Below are 18,013 nucleotides of genomic sequence, written 5' to 3' on the forward strand. Positions count from 1 at the left end.
GACAATTTCTGTTCTACTGTTATTTGGAAATAATAAATGATAAGGCTTCAGATTATTGAGTAAATATTCAAATTTTTTGTTTCTTAATGAATTTATTTATGTTCAGGAAGCGGAAAACGAGAAAAATTGAATTTGTGAAAATTAATAGTAAATATTAAACAAATTCCCAGCTTATTGGCTTCAGCTTCTACCCCCCCCCACACCATGCTCCTACCCCCTCACCATGCTCCTACCCCCCCACACCATGCTCCTACCCCCCCACACCGTGCTCCTATCCTCACACCATAAGTCCCTCGCGACGTGCACTTCCAAAATTAGTTTATCCGATCATTAGTTGTCTTTTTTCCTACCATACATTATCATACCCTAGCATACCTTATCCTTTCATACCCTAATATATTTGTTTCATTGCCAACATGGGTATCAAGGAGGGTAGAAATAACCTAAGCTACTCTATCCCTGTGAGATGTATTTTATTGTCTCAATAAACGTACTTGAACTTGAATGGGTAATGTGACGGCATGAGAGGGCTCCAGGTGAGTGACGGGTCTTAGCTGCTGCTGTAACCAAATCAAATCAAAATCAAAATCAAATATTTATTCAGGTAAAGTACATACATACAAGGTGAGATACAAAACGTTGAGTGATTTATAGAGCTAGTACACACAATGCCTAAAGCCACTATTACGCAAAGCGTTTCGGACAGGAAAAACACTAAGACTAAAACTTAATACTAATTGAGATTAAAGTATAAACCCGTCACTATCTCCATGCTACTGTCTGGATGCCTGTCTTACTATCCTGGAGTTACTATCTCAACCTTGCAATTTCCAAACGCTACCAAATAAGCAAGAAAATATTTTAGGTGTTGTTGTTAAAGATTCGCTACCTGGAACAAAAAATTCCAAGTAGCACGGGCTATATTTTAGTTGAGTTCTCCCTTCCCCATAGAGAAGTGTAAACATTGATCTCAGCAAGTTCGTGTTTACAGCGACACAGCAAGAGACACAGGACACAGCCAGGCCGTGTTCACAGTGACACAGCAAGAGAGACAGGACACAGCCAGGCTCTTGTGCTAACATCAGAAGAGGGCATCATTGATCAAATTAATGTTGGGGAAAAGCTAACCCCTCATGTGATCATCATCATATTTTAAGATGGACTACAAATATAGAAACCCACAAAGGCTCATCATGATGAATTTCTAGATTAACATCGAGGTGACTATCAAGGAATGAGAGAGGAACTGCAAATGGAGGGATCAAATAGGTGAACATGGCATGGAAGCATCTTGGCAAAACTTTAAGGTGGTCATCACGGAACTCGTTCAAAAAGATGTGACCAAAAGGAGAATGAAAAGAAAGGTAACTAGATGGAGGACACAGGTAGTGAAACGAGCATTGATAACCAAGCTGAACCTTTGCAGAACCTATATATCCACGATGGACATCATTGATTATGAGATATATAAAAAAGAACACTAAACTCAGCCACCCAGGAAATCAGATCAGCTAGAAGAAACTCTGAACGAAAACTTGCCTAAAACATTAAGAAATATCCAAAATCGTTCATTGCCTATTTAAAAAGTAAAACCAAAACAAAGAACCCAGTAGCACCCTTAAAAGATGAGGCTAACCAAATTATAATGAATAAAAGGGCAGCAAACACTTTAAATTAATATTTTACATGTGTTCACACTAGAAAGGTAAGAAGACATGTCACCATCCACACAAATGTTTGGAGGAGGTGAAGAAAATTAATTTAGGAATTTAGGAATACAACAATAAGATGCGAAATTAACAGGAAGAACATTGACAAACTAAAAGACTCGGCAGCCCCTGGAGTGGATGGACTCCAAAGTCATAGAAGAACTGGTAGGAGAACTATGCCTACCCTGTAATTTATTTTCATAAAATCTCTGGACCAAGGGATAGTCCCCTTAGATTGGAAATATGCAAATGTCACCCCTATTTTCAAAAAGGAAGAAAGAGCTCAGCAGAGAACTACAGTCCGATCAGCTTGACATCACACATCTGCAAGCTCATGGAGAGAATCTTCAGGAAGGGAATGATTCACCATCTTTCAGTGAACAAACTTGTTAAATCGACACATGGGTTTGTTAAAAATTCATCCTGCCTCACCTGATTTACCTGATGGCCACTAACTATAGTGGCCTCAAAGGTCCCCCCCTTATTGACAAAGGTCCCCCCCCCCATTGACAAAGGTCCCCCCCATTTGCCTTGATGATATTTTCCAGGTAGACTTTAAAACTTAACACACTTTTGGCATTTATACGGCTTCGACGGGTAGGAAGTTCCATGAGCCTAAACCCTGTGGGTGAAAAAGCATCTCCTGTTCTCAGTCCAACATTGTGGCTTGGTGAGCTTGGAACCGTTGCTCTTTGTTTGTGTTTAGGAGTGAGAACAGGAGATACTTTTTTCACCCACAGGGTTATTGACCCATGGAACTGACTACCCGCCGAAGCCGTAAATGCAAAATCTGTGTTAACTTTTAAAGTACAACTAGAAAAGATCATCAAGGCAAATGGGGGGACCTTCGACACGCCGCCGGCTTCCTGTCCTCGTCGAGGCCACTAATACTAGTGGCCCTCAGGTAAATTCAGGTAAATTACAGTGTTACTCTCCCTATGTTACTATCTCAATGTTACTATTACAATTTGACTACCCCCTGTGTTACTCTCCTGGTGTAACTATCACAGTGTTAGTGTTCTGATATTCTGATACAATTCTCTTGACATTCTAACACTGATTTTTTGGGGGAGAGTAATTTTATACTTCCAGTAATTCTGGTGGGAATACAGCACCAGGTGAGATAAGCAGGCAGCGATAAGGGCGTGTGAGAGTATGCTGTATTTCCCAGACGTCTTTCACTAAAGGCACTCCATCATCAGAGCCACACGTGCCACTACCAGCCACACCACTGCCAGCCACACCACTGCCAGCCACACTACTGCCAGCCACACTACTGCCAGCCACACCACTGCCAGCCACACCACTGCCAGCCACACCACTGCCAGCCACACCACTGTCAGCCACACCACTGCCAGCCACACTACTGCCAGCCACACCACTGCCAGCCACACCACTGCCAGCCACACCACTGCCAGCCACACTACTGCCAGCCACACCACTGCCAGCCACACCACTGCCAGCCACACCACTGTCAGCCACACCACTGCCAGCCACACCACTGTCAGCCACACCACTGCCAGCCACACCACTGCCAGTCACACCACTGCCAGCCACACCACTGCCAGCCACACCACTGACAGCCACACCACTGCCAGCCACACTACTGCCAGCCACACTACTGCCAGCCACACCACTGCCAGCCACACCACTGCCAGCCACACCACTGCCAGCCACACCACTGCCAGCCACACTACTGCCACCCACACCACTGTCAGCCACACCACTGCCAGCCACACCACTGCCAGCCACACCACTGCCAGCCACACCACTGTCAGCCACACCACTGCCAGCCACACCACTGCCAGCCACACCACTGCCAGCCACACTGCCAGCCACACCACTGCCAGCCACAGCACTGCCAGCCACACCACTGCCAGCCACACCACTGCCAGCCACACCACTGCCAGCCACACTGCCAGCCACACCACTGCCAGCCACACCACTGCCAGCCACACCACTGCCAGACCCACCACTGCCAGCCACACCACTGCCAGCCACACCACTGCCAGCCACACCACTGCCAGCCACACCATCAGCATGATGTCCTGGTCTGTGCTACTGCTGAGCGTCCTGCTGATGACTGCTGCCGCCCACGACAGTGAGGAGGAGCAGGTAGGTCACGCTCACAGTATTAGGTCCCTGATGGGTCCCTGATGGGTCCCTGATGGGTACCAGGTGGTCTGCATCAACCTGCATGAGTGTCTGTATCGACCTGGTGCTCAGGTTTCCCACATAACACTTCCCAGTCTCCCTCCCTCACTATAACCATTGTCACAACACACTATCGTCATCACAGTAAACATCTTCACACCCTCCCAGTCTCCACCCACACACACCCTCCCCGTCTCCACCCACACACACCCTCCCCGTCTCCACCCACACACACCCTCCCCGTCTCCACCCACACACACCCTCTACCCGTCTCCACCCACACACACACCCTCCCTCTCTCTCCACCCACACACACACCCTCCCCGTCTCCACCCACACACACCCTCCCCGTCTCCACCCACACACACACCCTCCCTCTCTCTCCACCCACACACACACCCTCCCCGTCTCCACCCACACACACCCTCCCCGTCTCCACCCACACACACCCTCCCTCTCTCCACCCACACACACCCTCCCCGTCTCCACCCACACACACACACCCTCCCCGTCTCCACCCACACACTTCAACCTCTTTTGTACGATCTGCGTGGTGTTGAGGTAGAGTACTTGTTATGTCAGAGTGATCGAACACTCTGACTTTCCAAGGTTCGAGGCAGTTCACAGGAGAGTGAGTTCCTTTTCCTATCCCTGGTGATCGTCTCGTTGTGTGTGACGATATCATGTTCCTTGATGTTATAATGCTATATGATTATATGTTCCAAACAACAGGACTCCATCAAGGAGCTTAAGATAGATTTGTTCTTCTTTATAATAAGTTAATGTTAAGATAAGCCGGGAGTTACAATCTAAAGTTTTTTGCGGATATATCTGGCCTTTATTAAGGTAATACTTATTAATATAAGTCTGCAGTTTTATTTTTCGAAGTGAAAATTAAAGTTTTTATTAAATTAACACAATAATTAATAAGTGGGCTCTTGGTCTCCAGATTTATCAAATATATTTACAGATAGTTTCATTTTAACTCTACGGAGGAATGATGAAAACAAACAAGTTTATGAAAGAATTAATAAAATATATTTGCTCCTATGTTTTATTAATACAATAAACCTACTCCATATATATTAAAAAAAAAGTGGTACCTCTCACACGTACATGAAGGCGCTCAAGGGCCAGCTGACACCCGCACACGTACATGAAGGCGCTCAAGGGCCAGCTGACACCCGCACACGTACATGAAGGCGCTCAAGGGCCAGCTGACACCCGCACACGTACATGAAGGCGCTCAAGGGCCAGCTGACACCCGCACACGTACATGAAGGCGCTCAAGGGCCAGCTGACACCCGCACACGTACATGAAGGCGCTCAAGTGCCAGCTGACACCCCTCACACGTACATGAAGGCGCTCAAGTGCCAGCTGACACCCCTCACACGTACATGAAGGCGCTCAAGTGCCAGTTGGCACCCCTCACACGTACATGAAGGCGCTCAAGTGCCACATGACACCCTCATATACATAAAGGCCCTCAAATATCAAACGCTACACTCATACGTTCATAAATGGCCCTAAGTGTGAGAAGACGCGCCCTTACACGTAGAGGAAGGCCCTTAAATGGCGACCGACCTGAGCATCATCGTGGACAGGTTCGCCTGAAGCCTCTGCTGCCATCTTGCCCACCATCCTGAGGAACTCCTGGGAGTCCCTTGACGGTCGCCAGGGCCTGGGGCTGCTCCAGTCGTAGGGCCCCAGGCGTAAGTAGTTCGGCGGGAATGAACGCAGGTCGTAGCCCAGGAACTTGGCCTGGCCGTAGTAGTAGCGAGGAGAGAGCCGCAGGTAGCCCGGGAAGTGGGCGACCCACGCCGTCAGGGAGTCCGTCTTCAGCCCCGTCACGGTGTCGGTGCTGTCAGGGAGAGACACGGGGGACATCAGTCAGGGGCTGGATGTACTGTATTAGGTCTGGGTACTGTAGTGGGTTCATGGGTGGGTGTAATGATTTAGTGTTGGGTCTACTGGGTCAAGGCCGGGTGTACTGGGTCAGGGCCAGGTGTACTGGGTCAGGGCCAGGTGTACTGGGATTTCTTTGTCAACTGATAGAGAGCGTTAGAAAATTTGTATTCCGACTAACGTCACCATGTAGAATTAAAATTTCAGCATCTGAACAGTCTTAACTTGCAACTGAATAAAACTTACAAGTTGCTTTACAATTATTGGTGAAGAAAGTGCGTGAAGAGCAGATAAGACGAATATGGGAACACTGGCGGACACACACACACGAGAGAACACACACAGTCCTAACAAGTTTAATATGGTACGGAAATTGTCAACAGAAAGAGCAAAATCAGAATGACTACGTAAACATACCTGAGGGGCCACTAATACCAGTGGCCTCGACGAGGACAGGAAGCCGGCGGCGTGCCAGGAGTTGGGATACGAGGACGTGCCAGAATCTAGGATACGAAGACGTGCCGGGAGTTGGGACACGAGGACGTGCAAGGAGCTGGGACACGAGGACGTGCTAGGAGCTGGGATATGACCGCAAACTACCACTTTTCAGTTCCCACGAAGCGTTTCAGCGACCAACTAATACAGTGAACGTGTTGACGAAGAGTTTTGGCGACACGGGAACTTCGACAGTTAACGTCAAGGTACTGTGCAACGCAAGCTCTCACGTTACGCACTGAGCAGTACCAGCTCTCCACCCAGGTACTGAGCAGTACCAGCTCTCCACCCAGGTACTGAGCAGTACAAGCTCTCCATCCAGGTACTGAGTAGGACAAGTTCTCGACTCATTTCTTGTACAAGTTCTCTATCTCTCCTTTATGAACGCCGCAAGTCGATAAAACATCAAACTTTCTTTAAGGTAGGCACTGAAGCCGACCGTCCCCGGCCAGGTCTATGTCACTTCCCTTCCCCCCCGTCCGGGGGGGACGGGGGGGAAGGGACACACTATCCTTGTGAAGAAGACACACTATCCTTGTGTCCTCTAGGATAGTTGGGTGAGGCTAGCCCAAACATCAAGCCTTCCCACGGATATTATCGTTTACAGCTAGAGGTTATATTAACAAACAACAGACCCACCGAACAATAGACTCCCTTGACAAAAGCTATCACCTTGGGAACAAAGACAGCTCACCTGGGCGTGAAGCTGCCGATCGCGTGGTGGTGGTGGATCATGTCCTTGTTCAAGTTCCCGCCAATAAATCTCATCACTTTCCCCATCGTTTTCCTGTAACACCCCATCTGTTATTTTCTCTATGGCAAAGGCATTAATAAGTTTAACATGTGAACTCATACATGTCACCAATATTATCTCTTTAAGGTTTAATCGTTCTGAAGAGGCATGAAAGTCTTAATACAGTTTAAAGTCTAAGATATTGTTGAGTAATGCCCCCTTAGAACAACAACAGGGGCTATGATATAGCTAAGACAAGATGTACTGCTGGAGCTGACCCGAGGCTAACTCTTACAATGGTCTGAACTCTTTACATGGCAGAGGCTGATCTCTGACCTGGAGTTGAAAATAAAAGAGTTAACCTGAGGCGGTGCCTGGGTGACCTGGCTGCGACAAAAGGAGTATCCTCAGACCTAGAGTTAAAAGTACTGTAAAAAGAAAAATTCCTCGAAGTTACTATTAGATAAGCACTGTTAGCTAGCAGACTCGACTAGTCAGCGCGCTATAACAGTAACTTCGAGGAAGTGAGAGTTAGCTGTTAATAACCCGCCTATTACCGTTGTTATACGTGTTGTGTTATAGTTTAACTGTGTGAGTTCTGACCTGGGGTTGAGGACGAGGGCCTCGTAGTGGACGGGGAGGCAGCGGCGCGGACCCATCAGCAGGCACTCGGTCCGCAGCACCCCCAGCAGGTCCTCCAGCATCCTCAGACCTTCCTCCACACTCCTCAAGCCGCGCCCCAACAATGGTACCTGACACACACAAGAACAGGTAAGTAGTTATCACAAGAAAGCTGGTAGCCATCGTGGCTATATAGTGCACAAAGATATCATATTAACGTGATGTATCAATGAGAAAAGCAGTAGGGCCCACGAGGAGGATTTGAACCTATGGTCTGGATAATTCCAAGCACACGCCTTAGACCACTACACTACGACATGGTAAAAATAATTATAATATAATAATAATAATAATAATAATAATACATTTTATTTAGGCAAAGGTACATACATAAAGAGATTTTACAAAGTTTGTTGGCTTTATAGATAGAGCTAGTACATACAATGCCTAAAGCCACTATTACGCAAAGCGTTTCGGGCAGGAAAAAACACTACTGACTAAAGCTTAAAACTAATGGGTAAAAAGAAAAAAATGCGTTGAGTACAAATAAAAATAGGGGTAAAAGAGGGGGGAACATTGTTGAAAAAACAGCACAAATACAATTACAAATTATTACAGAAAATTACATTAAAACAGCGTTGATTTGAAAAAAAAAAAAAAAAAAAAAAAAAAAAAAAAAAAAAAAAAAAACATACATGGGTTGACAATAGAGGGGTAAGGTAGAGAATTATGTTACCTGGGACTCAGGGATTCAGTTTAATCCCTGGTTGTATTGCTTTTAACATGTCGTGGTGTAGAACTCGTACTGTGCTCCAGCGCGAGCACAGTACGAGTTCCACCCAGGGAAATACCTGCGTGCTACAACACGGGCCCGCGCAAGAATATCCCGGAAAAAAAAAAACGCGCAGGTTGTGTGTGTGGAGCCCACAACTACCACACGCAGGCTCTGTGTGTGTGTGTGTGTGTATGTGTGTGTGTGTGTGTGTGTGTGTGTGTGTGTGTGTGTGTGTGTGTGTGTGTGTGTGTGTGTGTGTGTGGTAAACTAAGGGGTGCTGGTGTCCACACTCAGGAGAAGCGTCTAGTGTGTACTTCACTCACCTGGCGGCGCCAGAGTGAGGTGGCGGCGGCCCGAGGATCTCTCACCAGGAAGATGAACTTGGTGTTGGGGAAGGCAGTAAGGAGGTAGCGTCCCCCTGTCAGGGCCAGAGCGTCCCTCATGCACGCGATGGACACCGAGGAGACATTGTTAGCCAGCACCTCAAGCAGGAAGAGCTGAGTCGCCTCCTTCAGCACCTGCAGGAGGAACCAGTAAATCAGTCGAGAGATCTCTCATCATGCATTAGACAACTGAACTTGTACTACATTTTATTTTTTAATATGAAAGATCATTATATTGTTTACTCTTAGGCAAGGCACTTAGTTTTTTTCACATTACAACCCTCTTTGGCTGGCTCCTTTGTTCCACTTTCTCCAATACTGATGCTTTCTCTTTTAACTCCATACAATACATTATCTGCTCCACGGCTATAGTAGTTCACTGCTTCCTCTGGTAATTAGCTATTTTTAGCGAGAGCACCCAGGCTGACGTTAGTGTTAAACTCATGAAGTTCTATATTCATCAAGAAGTGCAATACACATTTAACATTTAACTCTGACACACTTAAAACAGCGGAGATTGTGCCACTTTACAAAAGAGGTAGTAAAGCAGATGCAAAAAATTATTGACCAATAGCTCCAATTTCACACATCATAAAAATCTATGAGAAGAGTGCTTAGAAGTGAGATTACAAATCACATGGCATCACATCTACATAACCCTGGACAACATGGGTTCACTCTTGCCTCTCACAATTGCTAGATCACTATGACATGGCCTCAGGTGCCATGGAAGACCAACAAAACGCTGATGTAATATACACAGACTTTGCAAAATCTTTCGGCAAATGTGATCACGGTGTTATTGCGCACAAAATGTCCTAAAAACAATTACTGGCAAAGTAGGGAGATGGATCTTTAACTTCCTAAGGAACAGAACGCAGTGTAATAGTCAACACAGTAAAGTCCGGATCATCTACTGCGAAAAGCACAGTCCCTCAAGGTACCGTACTTGATCCGGTACTTTTTCTCTTCCTAATATCAGACATAGACAAGGATACAAACTACAGCACTGTATCATCATTTGCAGATGACGTTAGGATTTTCATGCGAGTAGAGAATATAGAGGACACGGCAAATCTCCAATCTGATCTTAATCAGGTCTTTCAATGGGCCACCGATAATAATATGATGTTTAATGAAGACAAGACTCCTGCGCTATGGAAAAAACTGAAACCACATATAAAACGCAATCGAATCACACTATAGAACGAAAAAGCAATGTAATACTGTAGATCTAGGAGTTATCATGTCGGAAGACCTTTCTTTCAAAAAAACATAATAAACTAGGTGTCACAACTGCAAGAAAAATTATAGGTTAAAGAATATTAGAGAAACTGGTTCCGAATGAACACGGAAAAAACATCACAAGAAACCAGTACCGCCAAAGGCAGGATGTGCAGAATAGGACCATTGCAATGCAGAGGTGCAATTGGTACGCTGAGAGAGAACGAACTCTATCAACAGCAAAGGCCCGATACTTTTCAACACATTTAAGGGGCACAATTGGCCGACCTCTCACTGTGTGCAAGAGAAAACTCGATAAACACCTCCAAAGGATTCCTGATACATCAGGCTGTGATTCATACGTCAGGCTGCGAGCAGCCGCGTACAACAGTCTGGTTGACCAGACGACCAACCAGGAAGCCTGGTTAGAGACCGGGCCGCCGGGACGTTGATCATTGGAACCAGCACAAGGTAGCAATATCTTACCAAGGTTACTATGTTCGTTTATAATGTGGCACCACTCACACCATCTTTCACCACTCAAGATTCTAGATACATGTCTTGCTTCAGATATCACTGCTCTAAGCAGAGTTCTTCCTTCTCATGTTGGGGTTTCTCTTTAGATGTTTTCTGAAGATGTTGACTCTGTGGGTTTGTTATTTAAGTTACTGTAGAATCAATAGTTCTCAATACAATACAATACAATTTTATTTAGGTAAGGTACATACATACATACAATATTTACAAGGATTGTTTGACTTATAGGTATCGCTAGTACATACAATGCCTAAAGCCACTATTACGCAAAGCGTTTCGGGCATATTTTTCGTTCTCGTTTTGTGTTTCCTGGGTGTGGGAAAAACCTGCTGGGATTGATATGAGAGGAGACTACCAGGGACTTGTACTGAACTAAATTAAAAATTACTGTCTGCAAATTAATTCAACTAAATTCTCTAGCTAGGGTTGTAAATCCTAGCTCCTCTTTTCCTAATGACGGATTGTGGGCTGTAAGGGGCAGGTGGGGTGAATGAATTAGTTGATAGGTTGATTGAAGATCCACAGTCCACCTGCCAACAGGTATCTCACATCAGCTTATATTTTATACAAGGATAAGATTTAATAAATTCAGTTATATGACTGAACCCTGGCTCTGTTTAAATCAGAGATTTAAACATGTACATAGTCTAGCCTAGCACCATAACTATTAACAGCCAATATATTCTTACACTATGAACAACAATTTAAATTGTAAAAGTATGATAAATGACTTTAAATGTAGTCTAAGTACTGTTAACTAAGTACTAAAGATTATATTCAATTAAATGAACTTATATGATAACTTAAAAAATAACTAAGCAAGTAATTGTTAACTTAATTTATATATTCAAGTATATATGCAATGTATTTATATTCAATTTATATGATGATGTTCAGTCAGCCTGACTAAATCTCTTCCAACACCATGGACACTTATGAGGTCTTGTTTACTTATTGCGACTGAATCTTTTCTCATAATGGACACTCATGAGGTCTAGTGCTTGGATAAGATTCTACTGCTGCGCTACTATATTAATAAACTTACTGAGATATGAGGCGTTGCCTCGCTTTATAACCGATAGACAGACTTATAGAATATTAAAGTCACACAAGCATACAATTGGCCAACTATATACCAAAATAACCTCAATATACTTCTCTGCTTGCCGAGTGCCTGTCTGACAGTGTGCCAGACTGGATAACTCTCTTGTCGCAAGTTTAGGCACGATATTTTATATAACAGCATTGCTGTATGATGTACTAGTAGCATTGCTACGTGATTTTTATTTAATTGCGTTGCATAAAGATGAGGGTTGATGGTGAAGGTAGAGACAAGTCACTGTGTGTTCCACTCTACACTTATAGATATAAATGTTCTAGGGATTTTCCTTGTAAATATATTGTCCAGATACTCCCACAGTTCTAAAGAGTATTCACTGGTGATAAAGATATTAGATAAGGTGTCCTAAGCCAAATAATGTTCGCTAAGGATCCGTCACTGTTCACTGTGTTGTAAACAAACAGGAAGTGCCCGGGGTATCGTTGGAAACTTCTTGTTCCCGAGATGCTCCTCCCTCTCCCTTGAGAGGTAGCTTTCAATGAATATTGATTGATTATTTTTACTGTCTAGACTTATGATTGAGATAAGATGTGATTATAATATAATTAGATATAGGATTTAAAGATTATAAGTAGTACTTGATAGTACCACTGATTCTTATTAAGGATTCAATTTATAATCCCTACCGGAAGCGATTAATGTTCCAATAGTTTTTTAATTAAGAAATCCTTCTAGAAGCTTCTGGATCCTTGAGAGATCATGCACAAAGTCACATAGGCATCTATAGGGCCCCTATGGCGTAAATGATTATAGTGACATTGTCATTTAGGATCAAGCTGTATAATGAATCTATAATGATTCTAATATGATTTTGTTATGATTTTGATACGATTTAGATATGATATAGATATGATACAGAAATTATACATTTCTTAGATGATAATATAGGTAGGTAGGTAAAAATTTCCCACACTGGGATGATGACCGGAATAGCTTTGTTTGCAGCAGCTGTAATAGCTTCTCATTGTACCTTACCTAAATAAAATTGTATTGTATTGTATTGTATTGTATTGTATGCCCGAAACGCTTTGCGTAATAGTGGCTTTAGGCATTGTATGTACTAGCTCTACCTATAAGTCAACCAATCTTTGTAAAAATTTATTGTATGTATGCACCTTACCTAAATAAAATATTATTATTATTATTATTATTGATTAGTCTCAATTATGTTCAAATCTTCCAGTGACGTGTATGTAGCACACCAATTTTTAAGTTCCTCTTAATATATATTCAATCTTGGTTGTGCAGGTGGTATAGGAGATCGTTCTATGTTTAGCGTTGTGATAGTAGCAAAGTGATCACCGGGACTACCTCCGACTTCACCTGATGCGTGAATGCAGGTAAGATTAACGTAAGATCAAGACACCCTTCTTGAATGTGTGTGTGTTTCCCTATACTGAGAAGTGTAATCTCAGGTATTTCTTGCAGAGCTGCAGCTAAATGTCGCCCATCTGCATTGGCTGGCCCAGTCGCGCCTGAGTACCAACCCCATTATATCACAGCACACTGGAGCCACACTATCACAACAAATCACACTATTCCACCACCCCACTGCAACACCCACCACAACACACACTCACCAGCACCACAGACTAGCACACCACAACTCCTTCACCAACCACTGTGGCCTCACCGTATGAGATATACCGGCGAGCTGAAGCCTGTGCCTCTCTCTGGCGGAGGCTGTTATAAAGAGCGCCACATCCTGGCCAGGGTGTGGAGCACGCCAGATCCCTCCCAGCACTTCACTTGAGGGTGGGCGTCCAACACCGCCCTCAGCAACCCTGTACCCGCCCCTGGCAGCCCGCTCACCACAACCAGGGGACTCAGCGGGGTGGGTGGCGAGGCGGGCAACTGGGTGGTGGAGGCGGCGCCCTCCGAGGCACGCTAGGAAAAGAGAGACATTCAGGTGACCAAAGACACTAAATATCTTTATTGTGTGTTCGTTAAACCAGAAAAGAATTGGAGCTCCTTGAAGTGATCAGAGCACCACACGATATATTTACTGCTAAAAATAATTTTGTTGAGCCTATTAGATTGGGTTAGGTTCGGATTGGATAAGATAGGTAAGGATAAGATTGGTTGTTAAGTGCAGTTAGGATTGGTTATTATGCAGACGATGAGTGACAGTAACGTGGCTGATGATATGTTGACCAAACCACACATCAGAGGATCAATAAACGACGACCTTTCAGTCCGTCGTGGACCAGGATCATACTGTGTGTTATTATCACACGACTTGACAATGGTCCACGACGGACTGAAGCGGTGTCTTATTTATTTTCTGATACTTACTACTTGGGCTGGACGGTAGAGCGACGGTCCCGCTTTCTGCAGGTCAGCGTTCAATCCCCGACCATCCGAGTGGTTGGATATCATTCCTTTCCAAAGCCTTATCCTAACCCCTTCCAAGTGCTATGCAGTCGTAATGGCCTAGCGCTTTCTCCTGATAGTTCCCCTTTATTTTCTGATGTGTGATTTGGTCATCGATAGTAATTAGATGACGGTAGAGTTCGTTATTAGGAGAGGTTAGGAATGCCATCCGACACAACTTCACTCTCTTGCGAGACAATTCCTGCTTCACTTCTTCTGTCAGTCGGTTTAAATCTTCCCTCATGGCTCCATCTCAGATAAGTTTACATGTAGAGGGTAATCCACAAGCTTGAGGAACAGTCCAGACACGGGACAGGGGGGTTGTTGAAAAGTTAGACAGAGGACATATAGGAACGCCCAGGACAGAAGTAGGAGAATAATAATGAAACTCTTCGAAAATAAAAACCTGGGATGGCAAAGGAGGTGCCAGAAATCTCTGGCTGCTACAAGCCGCAGCCAGAGATTGCCTAACCAGCAGGCACTAAAGGAATCGCTACCATACTCTCTGGGACTAAGACTGAAGAGGATAAACAGCAGCCTGCTGAAGAAGGCCGGCAGACGACTGCAGAACCAAGGAAGAGACCAGCTACTCCAGCCCATAAGAAGACAACCTGAGCAAGATAGGAAGATACTAACCAAGCTGTTCTTCCCGAGCCTATCCGGCCCCACGAAAGAAAAGTTGGCAGGACTCTGGGATGGGCTGAAATTGACCTACGGAGACCACCCGGCATGGAGCAGATTCCCAGAAACCCCACCCATGATAGCGTGGAGGAGATGAAATTCTCTAAGAGACCACTTAGTAAGAGCGATCCTGACCTAGGAATCAGTGAACTATCCAACCCTACTTACATACAACCCACCTCGCATCGGGAGACCGGTGGCAGAGCGACTCGAGACCTAACAAAGCAAGGCCCTAACAAGACTTCAAACCTAATGTAACTGAGCGGCCCTAACAGCACTCAAACAGAACCAAACCTTAACCTAACCTGGGCTAGCCAAGCGCAAGGAGTGGTTAAGGTGGACCCACAGTTAAAGTGTCGCCACCTGCAAGTGATGTCACCTACAAGTGATGCCTCCTGAAAGAGATGTCACCTGTAAGTGACGCCACCTGCAAGCGACGCCACCTGGTGTTTATGGATGGTACCCACACACAGTCACACTAAGAGACAACATTAGACACCATCCTCACACAAGAAGTACAACATTGACGACGATTCGCTCCGTCGTGAACTATTATCAAGTCGTGTGAGCGAAGAGTGTCGGAGAAAGTCGAGTTATTTGGACTTTTGAGCATTAGAAGATATTGCGTGAGTCCAAAAATGTTGGGAAGACCTGTCATAGACCTCTTCCCAATCAGCGTCCCGTAGGTAATTGTATATAAATATCCCAGTGCCCCATGAGCCTGGATCCCAGTGCCCCATGAGCCTGGACCCCAGTGCCCCCAAGAGCCTGGATCAGACGTAGTCACTACTAATATGCAGGGATTAAGAGATAGTGCCTTAACTGACAGGGAGGATGTATAACAGTGTAGATAACTGGGCGGAGGATTACCATGCAGTGCTTCAGTTAATGTTAATATCGCACTCTCTAAAAACTGGAGATAGCGAGCCTTACCTGGTAGTGGTGGTGGTGGTGGTGGTGGTAGTGGTGCAGGTTGCGGTGGTGGTGGAGAGCAGGTACGGTGGTTGTGGGGGAGAAGAAAGGAGTGAACCACACCCCCAACACTACAAGTAACACCACCAACTTCACAACCCTCCTCACAGTCTTCCTGTTGACAATGAGAAAGAAAAGATCGGCTCTATGATAGGTACACGCACACACACACACACACACACACACGTGTACAAGCACATACACACATGCCACCGGGATCACTCTCAACACCACTACTGCCCTTCCTCTACATTAAGAAGATGTGATGTGTCCACCAGAAGAAGATGTGGCAATGTTTACCGCTGAGGAGAAAACTTCATCCACGACTTTCAGAGTAGATATGTCAGGGTGGTGGAGGAGGGGGGGGAGGGTAGATGAACCAGACATGCTCAACTCTGGAGTATGTCAGGGTGGTGGAGGGGGGGGGGGAGGGGAGGGTAGATGAACCGGACATACTCAACTCTGGAGTATGTCAGGGTGGTGGAGGGGGGGGGGGGAGGGGAGGGTAGATGAACCGGACATACTCAACTCTGGAGTATGTCAGGGTGGTGGAGGGGGGGGGGGAGGGGAGGGTAGATGAACCAGACATGCTCAACTCTGGAGTATGTCAGGGTGGTAGAGGGGGGGGAGGGAGGGGAGGGTAGATGAACCAGACATACTCAACTCTGGAGTTGAAACACTCCAACACAGACACGTTGCTAATCACGCCTTAAAAGAATCACTCAAACTAAAGACAAACACATACACAAACAAGCACATAAGTGGAAAAAAGCAGGCAAAAACAAGCACTACAAGACAGACACCAACAAGTATACGAACCCCGTTACAAACATCAACAAGTATACGAACCCCGTTACAAACATCAACAATATCGGTGAAGATTGATTCTCAAGTTTCCTCTGTTCGTCATTTATATCATCCATATTATTATCTTTATCATTAACTCTTTCTCTTCTCTTGTGTGAGAGGCGCTAAGTTGCTCTCCTCTGCTCTCTCTCTCTCTCTCTCTTCTCCTCTTCTCCACCTTCTTCTCTTGCTTAGCTTTATTACTCCTAACTGTTCTTACTGTTGTGCACTTGTTCCTACTGTTCTGCACTTGATCTTACTGTTGTGCATTTGTTCTTACTGTTGTGCACTTGTTCTTACTGTTGTGCACTGGTTCTTACAGCTGTGCACTTGTTCTTACTGTTGTACACTTGTTCTTACAGCTGTGCACTTGTTCTTACTGTTCTGCACTTGATCTTACTGTTGTGCACTGGTTCTTACTGTTGTGCACTTGTTCTTACTGTTGTGCACTGGTTCTTACAGCTGTGCACTTGTTCTTACTGTTGTACACTTGTTCTTACTGTTGTGCACTTGTTCCTACTGTTCTGCACTTGATCTTACTGTTGTGCACTGGTTCTTACTGTTGTGCACTTGTTCTTACTGTTGTGCACTGGTTCTTACAGCTGTGCACTTGTTCTTACTGTTGTACACTTGTTCTTACTGTTGTGCACTTGTTCCTACTGTTATGCATTGTTTTTACTCCTGTGCACTTGTTTCTGTTGCTGTGCACATGTGACCGTAGGTGTGGACGTGTTCCTCCTTCAGTTGCAAACGTGTTCTAGTGGATTGCAATAGATCACACGGCTGTGCACGTGTTCTGGAGGCTCGTGTTGCTGTGGCTGAACACCTGTTGTTATGACTGGCTCTCCCTCAACCCCCGCCCCCCACCCCCCCCTCTGGGGGAAACACCTGCACTCTCTCACAGGTGTGTGTGTGTGTGTGTGAGTTCACCTAGTTGTGTTTGCGGGGGTTGAGCTTTGCTCTTTCGGCCCGCCTCTCAACTGTCAATTAACTATTTACTATTTTGTGTGTGTGTGTGTGTGTGTGTGTGTGTGTGTGTGTGTGTGTGTGTGTGTGTGTGTGTGTGTGTGTGTGTGTGTGTGCTATTAAAACACAAATTATTCATGAACGGTCACCAGCTGAAGGGAACTACTTTACTGGCGGAGTAATACTAGTCACTCGCGGCCTCCCAGGTGCCAGCTACAGGTTTATTTCAAAAAAATATTCTCTGATCAACTCCTTTGTGTTAATAATAATGTATAATAGAAACTAACCTCCACAGGAGGTAAAGTTTGTAACACCAGTCTCCCCATATCGCCATATTCCTGTCTCCCCATATTCCCATTTCCCCATAACCTTGTCTTCCCATATTCACGCCTTCCAATATTGACCTGTATATATTGGAACATATTCCAATATTCCAATATTTCTGTATCTCCATATACCAATCTTCTCTCTCTCTCTCTCTCTCTCTCTCTCTCTCTCTCTCTCTCTCTCTCTCTCTC

At 45.2% G+C, this 18,013-nt stretch overlaps 2 protein-coding genes across 4 annotated transcripts; both read right to left on the reverse strand.

Moving 5' to 3' along the window:
- Positions 1 to 2,789: 2,789 nt before the first annotated feature.
- On the reverse strand, positions 2,790 to 5,061 carry LOC138350999 (uncharacterized). Its single transcript, XM_069302467.1, has 2 exons — positions 5,006 to 5,061; positions 2,790 to 3,729 (listed from the first exon to the last, which is right to left on the reverse strand). The coding sequence occupies exons 1-2, from the start codon at positions 5,059 to 5,061 to the stop codon at positions 2,790 to 2,792; spliced, it is 996 nt and encodes a 331-aa protein (XP_069158568.1).
- LOC123764736 (protein-tyrosine sulfotransferase 2) lies at positions 4,879 to 16,970 on the reverse strand. 3 transcript variants are annotated; one of them, XM_045752810.2, is made up of 7 exons: positions 16,533 to 16,970; positions 15,645 to 15,798; positions 13,291 to 13,544; positions 8,717 to 8,911; positions 7,601 to 7,749; positions 6,959 to 7,051; positions 4,879 to 5,725 (listed from the first exon to the last, which is right to left on the reverse strand). In XM_045752810.2, the coding sequence occupies exons 4-7, from the start codon at positions 8,834 to 8,836 to the stop codon at positions 5,413 to 5,415; spliced, it is 675 nt and encodes a 224-aa protein (XP_045608766.2). In that variant the 5' UTR covers positions 8,837 to 8,911; positions 13,291 to 13,544; positions 15,645 to 15,798; positions 16,533 to 16,970; the 3' UTR covers positions 4,879 to 5,412. The 3 variants fall into 3 exon arrangements, with proteins under 3 accessions (XP_045608766.2, XP_069158643.1, XP_069158642.1); XM_069302542.1 differs by lacking the exons at positions 13,291 to 13,544; positions 15,645 to 15,798; positions 16,533 to 16,970 and adding an exon at positions 11,693 to 12,066; XM_069302541.1 differs by lacking the exons at positions 13,291 to 13,544; positions 15,645 to 15,798; positions 16,533 to 16,970 and adding an exon at positions 11,683 to 12,066.
- Positions 16,971 to 18,013: the final 1,043 nt, after the last annotated feature.

Source organism: Procambarus clarkii, chromosome 48 (assembly GCF_040958095.1).
Source record: "Procambarus clarkii isolate CNS0578487 chromosome 48, FALCON_Pclarkii_2.0, whole genome shotgun sequence".
In the NCBI taxonomy this organism is placed as follows: Eukaryota; Metazoa; Arthropoda; class Malacostraca; order Decapoda; family Cambaridae; genus Procambarus; species Procambarus clarkii.

Bases quoted from the DNA above. Each gene is read 5' to 3' on its own strand.
- LOC123764736 (XM_045752810.2), bottom strand. From the start codon at position 8,836: ATGAGGGACGCTCTGGCCCTGACAGGGGGACGCTACCTCCTTACTGCC. The intron at 7,750-8,716 runs GTGAGTGAAGTA...TGTGTGTGTCAG, and splicing joins CCTCACTCTGGCGCCGCCAG to GTACCATTGTTGGGGCGCGG. The intron at 5,726-6,958 runs GTGAGCTGTCTT...TCTCCCTGACAG, and splicing joins ATCGGCAGCTTCACGCCCAG to CACCGACACCGTGACGGGGC.
- LOC138350999 (XM_069302467.1), bottom strand. From the start codon at position 5,061: ATGTACGTGTGCGGGTGTCAGCTGGCCCTTGAGCGCCTTCATGTACGT. The intron at 3,730-5,005 runs GTCAGCTGGCCC...TGTGGCTGGCAG, and splicing joins CTTCATGTACGTGTGCGGGT to TGGTGTGGCTGGCAGTGGTG.